The 14,320-nt window shown below is 47.8% G+C and overlaps 1 protein-coding gene across 6 annotated transcripts in view; it reads left to right on the top strand.

Moving 5' to 3' along the window:
• The window catches only part of EVC (EvC ciliary complex subunit 1), a 93,821-nt gene that overhangs the window by 4,230 nt on the left and 75,271 nt on the right, over nt 1–14,320 (top strand). For all 6 annotated transcript variants that reach the window (XM_069593229.1, XM_069593228.1, XM_069593227.1 and 3 more), the window contains exons 3-5: nt 4,600–4,683; nt 6,781–7,013; nt 8,432–8,516. In XM_069593229.1, the coding sequence (XP_069449330.1) occupies nt 4,600–4,683; nt 6,781–7,013; nt 8,432–8,516 (402 nt within the window). The remainder of the gene's footprint in view (nt 1–4,599; nt 4,684–6,780; nt 7,014–8,431; nt 8,517–14,320) is intronic.

The raw sequence follows: 14,320 nt of genomic DNA, 5'->3' as shown, positions 1-14,320 counted from the left end.
TCCGCCTTTCCTCGTCTGTGCTGTGTGTCTCCAGCTGACTTGCTCAGCCTCTCTGTCTCCAGGTGCTTGTCTCCCAGTGTGTCTGTCTGTGTGCGTATCATTGCATCTAACTGTATGTCATCTCTCTCTTTTTGTGTCTCCACGTGTCTCTGTGTGACAGTGTGGCTGTGGAATGTCTCTCTTAGTTTCTCTCTCTCCCTCATCTGTCTCTTTCATTCCCTGTGATCCCCTCACCACTCAGGATTAAAACTCTGCTGACAGAAATGAAAACAAAGATCCTCGAGAAAACCTGTGGGCAAATATTCCTGACAGCCCTGTTCACAGTAGCCCAGACTTGGAAACCCCAACTGTCCATCAGCTGATGAACAAGTAATCGGAATGTGGTCGCTCCATACAATGAAATACTGTTCAGTCGTAAAAACAACACCGGTGAACCTTGAAAATAGGATGTTAACTGAAAGAAACTGGTCACAAAAGACCACATGTCATAAGATTCCAAGCATCTGAAATGTCTGGAACAGGTAAACGTAAAGAGACCAAAAGCAGATTGGTAGTTGCTTAGGGTAGGGACAAGGGGTGAGAGGGTAGGGGGTACAGCTAAAGGGTACAGGTTTCTTACAAAATGACAAAAATGTTCTAAAATTGACTGTAGCAAGGGTTGCATGTTTCTGTGTATATACCAAAAAGCATTAAATTGTACAGTTTACATGGTTCAGTAGCATGAATGATATCTCAATAAACCTATTTGAAAAAAACTCTTCTCACACAGAAGACGACCTCAGATATGATGCAAAAAAAACACTGCCTTTGGGATCCAGAATCCTGGAACCCAGGCCCAGCTCTGCCACCTGTGTGCTGTGTGCTGTTGGGCAAGTGACCCAACCTCTCTGAGCCTCAGGCTTCTGAGCTTTGCCATGACAGTAGTGGTGGCGGCCCCATAGGGTCAGCCACGAATCAACTCTGTAAATCCCTCTAGCGCAGAATGAATCAGTCTTCGCTGGGGAGCCCAGTCTGTCTGCCTCCCAGAAGGCTAACCCACTTCTTCCACCTAGTAATGTTTTACCTGTGAACTATTTAGCTGTGCCTCGCCGATGCCCATTATCTAGCTAATAATTGCCAAGAGTTAAAGATCTGCCTGTTCCCGTGACTGGCTTTGCTGAAATACCTCCGTCTATAGCAGGCTGAGCTTGTCAAGGAATGAGGGCAGGGCTGACTTTAACAGGGTGATGAGCTGTAACCCTGACACCCTCCAATGCCCAGAAAACCAAGGCATTTGGGGTCCAAGTCACTCCTTGCATGACCTCTGTTTCGATAAATAACTCACATTAGCCAAAAATACACAGAAAATTCCAGAAGACTCTGAGGACTGCTGCTTCACAGCCTCGTCCTATCCTTTGGCTTTGGAGAAGGGAAGGGTGGTGGGGCACAGCTCCCCTCTGGATGCGTCTGTGCATTTGCTGAAAAGAGTACCTTTTTTGGGCGAGTGGAATGGTTTTTCTTTTCCGACAATTATGTTTTAATTTTCTGAATAATTGCGTTGCTTCAGCTGAAGAAGTTTTACATTGTAAATCTGCACTACAGCCTATTTTCTGAATAATTGTGTTGCTACGGTTGGGGAGATGATCAGAATTTAGAGGACAGCGGAACTTAACAAGAAGAGCTGTGAGAAATTGGAAGCAGCCCAGGCTCCAGGTCCTCAGCTCCACGTCTGCACATCTCAGGTGGACCCCTGTGTCTGCATCCTTTGATTCTCATGTTATGTTTTTCCCTGAACTGCGTGTGTGTTTGGTGTCTCTCCTGTAGAAGATGAGCCCCTGGAAGGCAGAAAACAATCCTTCCTCTCATTTTCCACCCCCTTCCACTCTGCCCTTTCTCTCCACCTCTGTTTGGAAGAAGTGTAAAAACGCACAGTGCCCTTTCTGCTTCCCCGTCTTTCGTTGAAGAAGTGTTGTCTTCCCCGGATCGTCTCCGGAGGCCAGCTTCATAGGCGGATGACCTCCCATGTGGCCACTGAGGCCCTCTGCCCAGTTACCCACTCCCTGTTCCTGGACTTTGCTGTCTTGAGATTCTTAATCACTTTTGACTAAGGGCCCCTCCCACACAGATGCACCCCAGCCCCTATTTTCATTTGGCACTGGGCCTCGCAAAGTATGTTTCCAGTTCTGAAGTCAGCCTTTTTGGTGTTACTGCCACACTGTGGTACCATTTTCCCAGCAAAGATTGAAGAGACTGTGACTGATGGGCTGCTGTGGGCTGGGGGCAGCTATTCTGTATTCGCTCAGACCCAAGGAAAGCCAAGGAAGCTAGGGGAGTTGTATGGTTAAAAGCTTGTTTGAGGGACTTCCCTAGTGCTTCAGTGGTTAAGAATCCGCCTTCCAATGCAGGGCACACAGGTTCAATCTCTGGTTGGGGAACTAAGATTCTACATGTCGCAGGGAAACTAAGCTTGAGTGCTCTAACTAGAGAAAGCTCACATCCACGTTGCAACAAAGAGCCTGTGCAGCCAAAAATTTTAAAAAAAAGAGCAGTCATTTTTTTTTTTTTTAAAAAAAGGCTTTTGGTTGCTTTGGGGAGACTGGCTTGGAAAGTGTCCACCTCTGAGCCTTGCTTTACCTCTCTGTGAAATGGGCATGATCATGATGGAGTCATAGTGAAATGAGCAGACATGCATCAAGCATGGAGTAAGTCCTTGGTACATGCATAGGGAGTCACGTCAGAGGTTGTTTCAGCCCACTGGGGTAAGTACGATGATGGCCTGGGCCTGGATTGTGGCCCTAGAGAGATGCTTAGAAGGTTAGGTTGGTGGGCTTCGTGGTTGATTGGATGTGGCAGGTGTGGAGTGACCAGGACCTCGGGATCTGACTTGTGTCCCTGGGGTGTGGTGAGGCTGACCTGGGGGCTTCTCCTCTAAACTCCCACTGACCTTGCAATTGCATGGCTCTTCCTCTTGTTCTCATTTCTGTCTCGTGGAAGGAGACGGATGGTGGCAGCTGAAGAGGAGAGCTAGGGAATCTGAGCTCAAGTCCCAATCTGGACATTTAATAGCTGTGTGACCTCGGGTGCACAGCTCAGCCCCTCTGTGCCATATTCTCCATCTGGGAAATGGCAGCATCCTTGGAAGTTAAGGAGGTGGCACACGTTGGGGGACGTCCCCCATTCTTGTCGTCTGAGTCTGTTTTTGTAAGCAGTGGTAAAGAAACTGCTTGCAGTGCAGCTAGACATAAAGACCTGGGTTTGATCCCTGGGTCGGGAAGATCCCCTGGAGGAGGGCATGGCAACCCCCTCCAGTATTCTTGCCTGGAGGACCCCGTGGACAGAGGAGCCTGGTGGGCTGCAGTCCATGGGGTCGCAAAGAGTCGGACATGACTGAAGTTACTTAGCACACACACAGGTAGAGACAGGCATGACACGACATAGGGCCCGGCTGCAGAGCTTCCTTCTGTCCCTCTCAGAAGGGCACTGTGGTGAAATCCTTTCTGAAGATGGGCACAAACCACATCACAGGCTCTGTCGGGTGCTGTTTCAATGTCTCACGCTATGAGGAAGTGATAAGTTCTTCTGCATTCCCTGTGATAGGGTTTGTGGTTCCAAGGAGAATGTGGCAATTGGCAATCAATCGTTTGTCATGGAGTTCTTTTTTTTTTTTTTTTTTTAAGACTTAGTAGAAAGGTGTTGGCATCTGGTTGCTGAGTTGAGATTCCTCCCGGCCTGGAGGGCCAGGCTCCTGACCGGTCTGTCTGCTTGACTTCATTCACCCACTGGATGTGTCCAAGCCCTTATTCAACACTGACTGTGCAAAGCCCAGGGGTGACCCTAACAGGAGAGTGATACAGAGAGGATGTGGGGCCGTGGAGCAGGCTTCGAGTCCGTCTGTTCAGCTGTGTCAGGGAGATGGGTCCTGAGCAGAGGTTGATGGCAGCTCTTTACTATTGAGATTCAAAGTGGTCCATCACCTCACTTGGGCTCTGTTCTAGCATCTCCGCTGGGGGCTTTGTCCACATCTACGTCCCCGTCCCTAGGGGAGATAGGCTACCTACTTCCTGTCTGGGCAGACGGAGGCTCAGAAAAGTGAAAAGATCTGCCGAAGCACGTATGATCTAATCAAAAGCCTTACATGAATATTGCCACACGTAAGTTTTTATATACTTGGTAGTGCTAAAAATATTAAGGTGATTCGCAACTTTTAGGAAAAGTTTTGGTGTTATCATGTTATTTAAATCCTTATTTCTTCCAAAGCTGAAGATTTGGAATTAAATTAAGAATGTGCTTTGTAACATCTGTCCGTTCATCCCCTCACCCCTCATTTGTACCTCTGTCTCTCCCACATCCATCCGGACACCCATCTATCCATCCATCCATCCATCCACCTGCCCCATCCATCTGTCCATCCACTCATGTATCCTTCTATCCATCCATTCATCCATCTATCCATCCATCCATCCTCCTAGCAAGTGAGCACTGCTTGGCTCTAAATGTGTCTGTTGTTGTCCCTTCCCAGGGCCACTGTTACCAATGGGATGTGGCACTTTGGAAACTTGGTGGTTTGTCCTTCATTTCACCAAAAGCCTCCCCGCGCCATTTATTCTTTCTTCTTCCCAGGAATACGAGCCGTCTTTCAACAGCAATATCACAGCGTTTGCACTGAAGGCAAAAGTCGTCTATCCCATCAATCAGAAGTTCAGGGTAAGCGTCCTGAGCTCCGTCTTAGAAATGCAATTTACCAGTAATGTGCTGGAGATTGGGGTAGGAGGGGGGAGATGCAAATGTGCAATTTGGGGTCCTATTTGAGGATCTATGGCAAGTCATTTTAATAGGGATAATTTTGTGGCTTTGTAACGGAGCATGACTTTAGGGTGAATCCACGTTACGACAATGTTGCCAGGCACAGGGTATGCGCATGGTGGAGCAAGGTATTTTCATGACTCCAGGCGACAGCACAGTAGGGCAGCATCCACTCTCCTCTTTCAACACTAACACAAATACTGATGCTGATACACGTTACTAACATTGCTCCTCATTCAGAGACCCCAGGACTCATGCCAGCAGCTGACTCTTAACTGAGCACTTACTGTGGGGCCAGCATAACCCTCAGCATCTGTCACACATTAGGCATTTTAGTGTTCCTCCCCATGTTCCTGTAAGGTAAATAATACCGTTATCTCCACTTGATGCACGAGGAAACTGAGGCCCAGAGAGGCTGATGACCTGTCGGAGGTCATGCTGCAGGAAGCGGCAGGGCCAGAGTCGTACCGGCAGGTCTTACACCTAGAGCCAGGAGTTCACACCTGGGGCCAGGCATTTTGCAGAGGGCAGCATAATCCCTAATGCTTCAGGGAGCCCTTGGCCTAGGAGATGCTCTGTGAAAGAAGGAATTTCCTGCTCGAGTAAGTTGAGGAAAGGCTGGCCTGCTCTCCTGGTGATAAAGAAGACAGGTTTTAACCTAGCTCCCAGCTCAGCCATTTACTCCTAGCCATTTCCTGACTTCTCAGGGCCTCAGTTTCTTCACCAATTAAATGGGGATGAAGAGCCCTCCTTCCTCACCTAGTTGTCTTGAGGGTTAGATGGGGTATTAGGCATAAGACTTAGAACAGTTTTTGATGTCTACACACTCAGTACACGTTCAGTTTTTTAAATTATTACTTGCTTTTGAGGACAGCAGAGCATAGCGAAAGCTCTGAGAATTCCTGCACCAAAGAAATGATTCCAGGGACTTCCCTGGCAGTCCAGTGGTTAAAACTCCATGCTCCCGAAAAGGGACACAAGTTCGATCCCTAATTGGGGAATTAAGATTCCATAAGCTGTGACACGGCCAAAAAGGGGGGATAAATGATTCTACTTTGTTCACACAGACTTTCCTAAACTAATTTTTCTGTGGAACATTCACAATGAGCAGTAACTGCTTATAGTTCATGGAACTGCTTCCTGGACACACACTGGAAACCACTTCCTTCACTATCTGGTGGGTGGGTGACGGCTCGAAACTCCCAGACTCAGGGCGTTTATTCCTCATGAGTACCTGTGCTGGGCAAGCTCGGTGGTGGGCACTGCAGATTATCTCGTGGTCAGGAGGGCACTGTCCTCACCTGGACACCCTCTGAGCCCTTCAGATCTTGTAGGACAGTGTGTGGTAGCAGGCAGGACAGAAATGACCCGGGACCTGTGGAATCCAGCCCGTGCTGGGCCCGGGGAGCAGGGAAGGAAGATGCAGGGGTCTGTGTCTGGAGGGAAGGAGGTTTCTGCTCCGCAGATGGTGAGTGAGGGGAATTTGAGGCATGGGGACCAGAGGCCGGAAAGGCCCAGAAGCATGGGATGACAGTGAGGGTTTGGAGCTGGCCGCCACCTCAGTGCCCCCTGCACACACCTCTGGGAGCAGCAGATTTGAGGCTGGACACACGGACAGCTGATGTTTGCTGAGCCCTCCAGGTGTGCCAGGCACTAGGCTGTGTCCTCATGTTGTCATGGCAGTGGGCAGCAGCGTTCCCTGATAAGGAAGGTGGGTCGACAGACAGAGCAGGCCTGGGGTCTGAGAGCTGGCGGGGAGGAGCCTCGTGCAGAGGGGCCAGCCTCCAGGGACGAAGGATGAGACAAGAGCTGTGATGCGGGTCCCTGGGGCCACGGCCATGCCCCTGGGGTAGAAGCTGCAGGATCCACTCACACCCTCCCCATCCTCCCCGGCCTGACCTTCCTAGGACCCACTGCGTGTGTCGTGGGTAGAATTACAGAAACACGCTAGTGATGGGTCACGTGGACTGAGAGGGTGCTTTGTCTCCTGTCCCCCAGCCTCTGGCCGACGGTTCCTCCAACCCATCTCTGCACGAAACCTTAAAGCAGGCCGTCCTGCCGAACCAGCCACTGGAGGCGTCCCCTTCCAGCAGCCTGGGGAGCCTGAGCCAGGCCGAGAAGGACGACTGCAGCTCCTCTTCCAGCGTCCACTCAGCAGCCAGCGATGACAGGTTCCTGGGTCGCAGCTTCCTCAGGGCAGGCAGCTTCCCCGAGGTGCTGACCTGCGAGAGGTGAGGAGGGGGCGGGTGGAGGACTCAGACCGATGGGCCATATCCTGGTCAGTGGAGGAAATGGAGGCCCAGAGTGGTTAAGGACTCAGCCATGGACACACAGCGAGCCAGTGTCAGAGCTGGAGCTAAATGTGTGGCGTTGGCCGGCAGATGGGTTAGGGAACCTGGCCTGGGTCCTGGGGAGAGACTGGAGAGGCTCTTCTAAGCACTGACCTGCCTCATGCCCTGCATAGCAGCGGCTGGCACTGATTAAGTGCCTTCTGTGTACAAAATAATAAGCACTTTGCAGAGATTATCTCATGAGCACGAAGACCAGGTCTGTCTTATTCACAGCTGCGTCCTACCAGCCAGTGGGAGCCCGAGACAGATGCAGTGATGAATAAATATTCATGAGTCAAATAATTAATTCCTCTTAACAGCCCTCAGTCATAAAGGTTGTGAAGTAGATGCTAATATTGCCTTCATTTTACAAAGAATAAAATGAGACACAAAGAGGCTGTGACTTGCCCAAGATCACACAGCAGGTGAGTGTTGGAGCCAAGTTTAACCCCGGTGCCTTGTCGTTAGCAGTCCACGCTCTAAATTGCCAAGACGCCCAGTCCAGAGCAGAGTTCAGCACACAGTAGTTATTCAGTAAAGTAGGCGGCAGATTTGTGTGTTAGTCCTGGGGCCCCTGTCGACTCTGAATTTCTATAAGTCCCTGCAGGCCTTGGGCAAGATAAACAAGGCACAACCTGGCTCAGGGCTGGGGAGAGAGAGAGGGCTCAGAAGATGTTGACCCTGCAGAGGGCCCCAGAAAGGAGGGACGTCATTGACTTGGAGCTTTCTTGGCTCCCCTACCAGGCTGGAAAGGGATGTTTCTGAGCATTCAGACGAAGAGAACTCCTAATAGCTCAGGTGGGAGTGTAGTATTTAAAACACCTTTGCTTGTGTAGGAGAAAAAGTCAAAGGCCTTTTTCTACATGCTGTCACTTCCCTGCCCCTGTGACCACATGATTGCTACTAGGTTTCTCTGACTGTTGATTTCCTGAGTCAGTTTTCCCATCTGTAAAATGGGCATGAGAATGTGTACATGAAGGCAGAGGGGAAGGTTGACACTTGATGCTAGACCTGAAAATGCCCGGGGCGGGGCCAGGGGAAGTGTTCATTTTTCTTACCTTCCATCTGTTCCTGTCGCCCGTCTTTGATTCTCAAGCATCTGTACCCTTCTGGCCACAGGTGGGTTTCAGATGTCTTCTTTAATTTCTCCTAAGCGCCTTGGGTGGCTGTGAGGAATCTTAGCACACTGCCGAATTTAACGTCTGGAGTCAGGGTGCACCGTGGCTCGTCCCAAGCAGGGATGTCCTAATAACTCGGCAACCTCAGGCCCCGTTTCAAATCTGCTGAAAGTCTCTTCTGTTTCTCTTTGCGCTTCTCAGTGTGGACCTTGACTTGTGCATCTACAACCTCCACTTGAAAGACCTGCTGCAGCTGGACGCGGCCTTGAGGCAGGAGAAGCACACGGTATGTAAGTGCTCAGGACCCAGAGACCCGCCCTCCGTGGAGTCCTGGGGACGCTCGGGAAACGGGCATCAGGGACAGCGGAGCCACCACGGAGTGGCGAGAGAGAGACTAGGCATCCGACCACAAGACGCCTGCAGATGGGGTGCAGCACTGTGTCAATTAAGGGCTTCCCTGGGGGCTCAGTGGCAATGAATCCACCTGCCAGTGCAGGAGATGTGGGTTCAATCCCTGGGTCAGGAAGATCCCCTGCAGAAGGAAATGGGAACCCACTCCAGTATTCTTGCCTGGGAAATCCCATGGACAGAGGAGCCTGGCAGGCTAGAGTCCAAGGGGTTACAAAAGAGTTGGACACGACTTAATGACTGAGCATGCACATGTGTGGGGCTTAAGCAGATGGCTGGGTACCTACTCTCTGGACATACCTCTTGACAGAGACAGAGACAGAGACAGAGAACAAAGAGAACAGTATTTTTAGAGGAAGGATAATGGTGATCATAAGATTTAGGATCACTAACTTTATTGAGCGCTTACTACACACTAAGCCTGGGGGTGTCACACAAGTGGTTATGTTAAACCTCATACAACCTGGCAAGTAGGTGCCATTATGATGTCTGCTTTACAGATAGGGAAACTGAGGCACAGAGAGGAGACAGGCCCTAAGTCATAAAGTGCTAAGTTGGGGCTGAGATGCGCAGTTGCATACCTTGTCTGAGTGAAGAGAGGAGAAATCAGAGCCGTGGACATCAGGAAGCAAGATAGTCTCTGCCAGGTACACGTGAATCCACGCTGGATCCAAGCCACAGGAAGTCAGAGGAATGAGTCCTGCTGCAGTACAGAAGCCCCTGGAGTAGCCAGGCAGCAAGGCCACTGGGGCTAAAAGAGGAATTATCAGGACTTCCCTAGTGGCCCAGTGGTTAAGACTCCACCCACCTACTACAGGGGGTGACAGTTTGATCGCTCGCTGCTCAGGGAACTAGATTCCCACATGCTGCAGCTAAAACCTGGCACAGCCAAATTTTTTAAAAAAATCTTTTTAAAAGGAATCATTTCTCCTTGAGATACAACCTCTGAATTACTGAGTGAGGGAGGAGACCTCCTGAGAAAAGGGATGAGAGAGAAGGCCTGTTAGGAAGAGAAGAGGAGGAGTAGATGGAGAGAAATACAGACAGACATAGATAGGCCCACAGGTGCTCCATGAGAAACTGGAAAAATAAAAGGACACTAAATTGAGGATAAAACAGAAAGAAGTTTTGCTCTATGTGAGCAGAACAATCATCATGATCAGGCCCCAGTATGTGAAACCACGGATCATCCTAGGATTCCAGAAATCAAGCCCCGCAGACGCCCCTGCAGAAGCCCGGGTATATGAGACACTCACCCTCCTGAAGTGCAGCCTGCTCTCATCGGTCTCACCTGGTCCTGCTTGGGGGCAGGTGGCCCTGGTGATTCTCTCCAAGGCCCTGATCCCTGGGGGTGATCGTTTCTGTGCTCAGAGCCGCATCGGGCTGGTGAGGGCCTTGGGGCTGGCCAGCCTCACCCCTGGAGCAGCCAGCGACTGCCCACAGGGAAGCAGCCTGTTGTTGTAGATGGAGCATGCGCCATCACTCATCTGCCCATCTCCCCTGCGGGGAGCCTCCCCACCCTGCCGGGCAGCACCTGCCTTTATGGAGTCTACTGTTCAGAGGAGACATGGCAGTCAAAAGACCGCACAAAATGCACAGAGGCAAAAAATATGACAAAGCAAATAAATGATGGAGTACCATAGAGCGTATAAGAGACGACCTGAGGTTGTGTAGGCTTTGAGGAAGTGATCAGACTTCCATGGAGGGAGACACTTGAACCGGAAAAGTTCCAAGAGCACCAGAAACGAGAACTTCCAGATGTTCTAGCTGGATTTAGAAAAGGCAGAGGAACCAGAGATCAAATTGCCAACATCCGTTGGGTCATTGAAAAAGCAAGAGAGTTCCAGAAAAACATTTACTCCTGCTTTATTCACTATGCCAAAGCCTTTGACTGTGTGGATCACAACAAACTATGGAAAATTCTGAAAGAGTTGGGAATACCAGACCACCTCACCTGCCTCCTGAGACATCTGTATGCAGGTCAAGAATCAACAGTTAGAACTGGACATGAAATAACAGACTGGTTCCAAATTGGAAAAGGAATATGTGAAGGCTGTATATTGTCACCCTGCTTATTTAACTTATATACAGAGTCCATCATGAGAAATGTTGGGTTAGATGAAGCACAAGCTGGAGTCAAGATTTCTGGGAGAAATATCAATAACCTCAGATATGCAGATGACACCACCCTTACAGCAGAAAGTGAAGAGGAAGTAAAGAGCCTGTTGATGAAAGTGAAAGAGGAGAGTTAAAAAGCTGGCTTAAAATTCAACATTCAAAAATGAAGATCGTGGCATCTGGTACCATCACTTCATGGCAAATAGATGGGGAAACAATGGAAACAGTGACAGACTTTATTTTGGGGGGCTCCAAAATGACTGCAGATGGTGACAGCAGCCATGAAATTAAAAGACACTTGTTCCTTGAAAGGATAGCTATGACCAACCTAGATAGCATATTAAAAAGAAGAAACATTACTTTGCTGACAAAGGTCTGTCTAGTCAAAGCTATGGTTTTTCCAGTAGTCACATATGGATATGAGAGTTGGACCATAAAGATAGCTGAGTGCTGAAGAATTGATGCTTTTGAGATGTGGTGTTGGAGAAGACTCTTGAGAGTCCCTTAGACTGCAAGGAGATCCAACCAGTCAGTCATAAAGGAGATCAGTCCTGAATATTCATCGGAAGAACTGATGCTGAAACTGAAGCTCCAATACTTTGGCCACCTGATGCGAAGAACTGACTCATTGGAAAAGACCCTGATGCTGGGAAAGATTGAAAGCGGGTGAAGGGGACAACAGAGGATGAGATGGTTGGATGGCATCACTGACTCGATACACATGAGTTTGAGCAAGCTCCGGGAGTTGGTGATTGACAGGGAAGTCTGGCATGCTGCAGTCCATGGGGTCACAAAATTCAGACATGACTGAGTGACTGAACTGAAAAGTTAGAAACGGGTTCTAATCTACCCTTTGACACTTATCAGCTGTGTGACTGTGGGTAAGTTACTTCCCCTCTCTGGGCCACTTTAGGAAAGGTGTAAAAATAATATACTTCCAGCTCTTACTCTATAGAATTATGGAGTTAATTTGTCCATAGACTTTGAAAAGTCTATGTGGTTACATATATTTTGTGGCTGATTCATGTTGGTGTTTGGCAGAAGCCAACCCAATATTGTAAAGTAATTATCCTCCAGCTAAAAGTAAAAAAAAATTTAAAGAACACACAGAAAAGAAAAGTCTCTGTGGGCCAAGCTCTGGGCTCTTTGGGGATGTGTAACCAGCATCATTACAGCACCGTTTATGAAGCACTGATACTCTGCTAGGCTAAACACTTTAAATGTCTGATCTCATGGAAACCTCACTGCTGTTTTACTCATGGAGAACCTGAGGCTCAGAGAGGTCGATCAGTTGCCCAAGATCACATAGCTGGTAAATGGCAGAGTCAGAACCCAAATGAGATTTGTCTGAGTATAAAGTCTGTGTATCCTCAGACCCCAGAACAACGCCCTGCACAGAGTATGTGCTCAGTAGAAATGTGTCTGGCTGAAATCAACATCACTCTGGGAGAAGTGCTTTCTAAGCCTGGCTTTTCATTCTCTGCAGGGCATGTCTTCATGTGTGAGGACCTAGAAAAACACAGGGAGGAGGAGAGAGCCATGTTATGCAAAGACTTCAAATTTTGTTCCTCTGGTAGAGATTTGTTATCACAAGTCAGATTTCAGAAGTGACTCAGACCAGAAGCAGCCTAGAAGCTTAGAGCTCCCTGGCAGCCCTTGAGGAACAGTGGAGTTGTCATCTTTAAGAGCAGAATGGCAGAGACGAAAATAGATTAGGGTCTATGGGAAGGGGGTGGCTACTGTCAGATGAGCAGTAGGACTAGGGGTTTCTCCTGGTGCTGGAAGATTCTCTATCTTGTTTGTGGCAGTGAAAGTGAAAGTGAAGTTGCTCAGTCGTGTCTGACTCTTTGCGACCCGTGGACTGTAGCCCACCAAGCTCCTCCATCCACAGGATTCTCTAGGCAAGAATACTGGAGTGGGTTGCCATTTCCTTCTCCAGGGGATCTTCCTGACCCAGGGATCGAACCCAGGTCTCCCACATTGCAGGCAGACGCTTTAACCTCTGCACCACCAGTTTGTGGCAGTGGTTATAGGAATCTGTTGTTCAGTCACTAAATCATGGCAGACTCTTTTGCGACCCCATGGACAGTAGCATACCAAGCTCCTCTGTTCATGGGATTTCCCAGGCAAGAATACTGGAGTAGGTTGCCATTTCCTTCTCCAGGGAACGGAACTGAAGCCAGGTATTGGCAAGTGGATTCTTTACCACTGAGCCATCTGGGAAGCCCATAGGTAAAATTGCATAAAACCACAAACACACATACACACATAAATGAATAAAATGAAAAATGAATAAAAAATGAGTAAGGTCAGTTAGCTGTATTGGACCTATGTTGATTTCCAGGTTTGGTATGATGTTAATACCACAGTGATGTAAAATAGCAGACCTGGGGGTAAAGCACACAGATCTCTACTGTTCTTGCACCTTCCTCTAAGTTCATAATTGTTCTAAATTGAAAAGTTTTTTAAATGTAAAGAAATGGGGCAAGATCAGGAAACATTACTGTTTCAGTCTGGGGTCAAAAAGAAAATAGATTTGAGATGGACATCCTGAGAAAAGACTGTTACTTTACATAGCCTAAGACTTCAGTGGGTAAAAAGCCAGGCCAACTTTTATCTTCTTAGAGCTTATTAGTACTGGCAAGCATAATGAAGCCACAATAGACGTCCCAATAAATTTAAGGTCAAAATCATATCAAGCATCTTTTCCAACCACAGTGGTATGAAACTAGAAATCAGTTACAGGCATACATTGGAAATAGTGTGGGTTTGGTTTCAAGTGACTATGGTAAAGTGAATATCATAGTAAAGTAAGTCACATGAGTTTTTGGTTTCCCAGTGCATATGAAAATTATGTTTACACTATACTGTTGTTTATTAAGTATGCAATGCATATCTAAGAGAACAACTGCATAGCTTAATTTTAAAATAGTTTGTTATTTTAAAATTCTGACCATCATCTGTGCCTTCAGCAAACTGTAATCTTTTTGCTGGTGGAGGATTTGAAATATTGCAAGACTTACCAAAATGTGACCCAGAGCCACAAAGTGAGATAATGCTGTTGGAAAAGTGATGATGAAATACTCGCTCAACACATGGTTGGTACAAACCTTCAATCTGTAAAAATGAAATGTCTGCAAAGTGCAATTAAAGCCGAATTCAATAATACTAGGGATACCTGTACAGGGAGAAAACTGGAGAAATCACAAATACGTGAATATTCAATATTGTGCTACTGAACAACCAATGAATCAATGAAGAAATCAAAGGAGACATTTAAAAATATTTTGAGACAAATAAAAGTGGAGATAAAACTTGGCAAAATCTGTGGAATGCAGCATAAGCAGTTCCTAGGGGGAAATTCATAGCCATCCAGGCTTACCTCAAAAAACAAGAAAAATCCCAGATGAACAATCCAACTTTACACCTGTAGGGACTAGAAGAAGAAAAAGAGAAGCCCAGAGTTAGTAGAAGGAAGGAAAATAACGGAGTTCACAGTGGAAATAAATGAAATAGAGACTAAAAAAGTAAGCATTGAAAAGATCAATGAAGCAATGTCTGGTT

Source organism: Ovis canadensis, chromosome 6 (genome assembly GCF_042477335.2).
Source record: "Ovis canadensis isolate MfBH-ARS-UI-01 breed Bighorn chromosome 6, ARS-UI_OviCan_v2, whole genome shotgun sequence".
Taxonomy (NCBI): Eukaryota; Metazoa; Chordata; class Mammalia; order Artiodactyla; family Bovidae; genus Ovis; species Ovis canadensis.
This window is presented reverse-complemented; position numbering and strand designations above follow the sequence as displayed.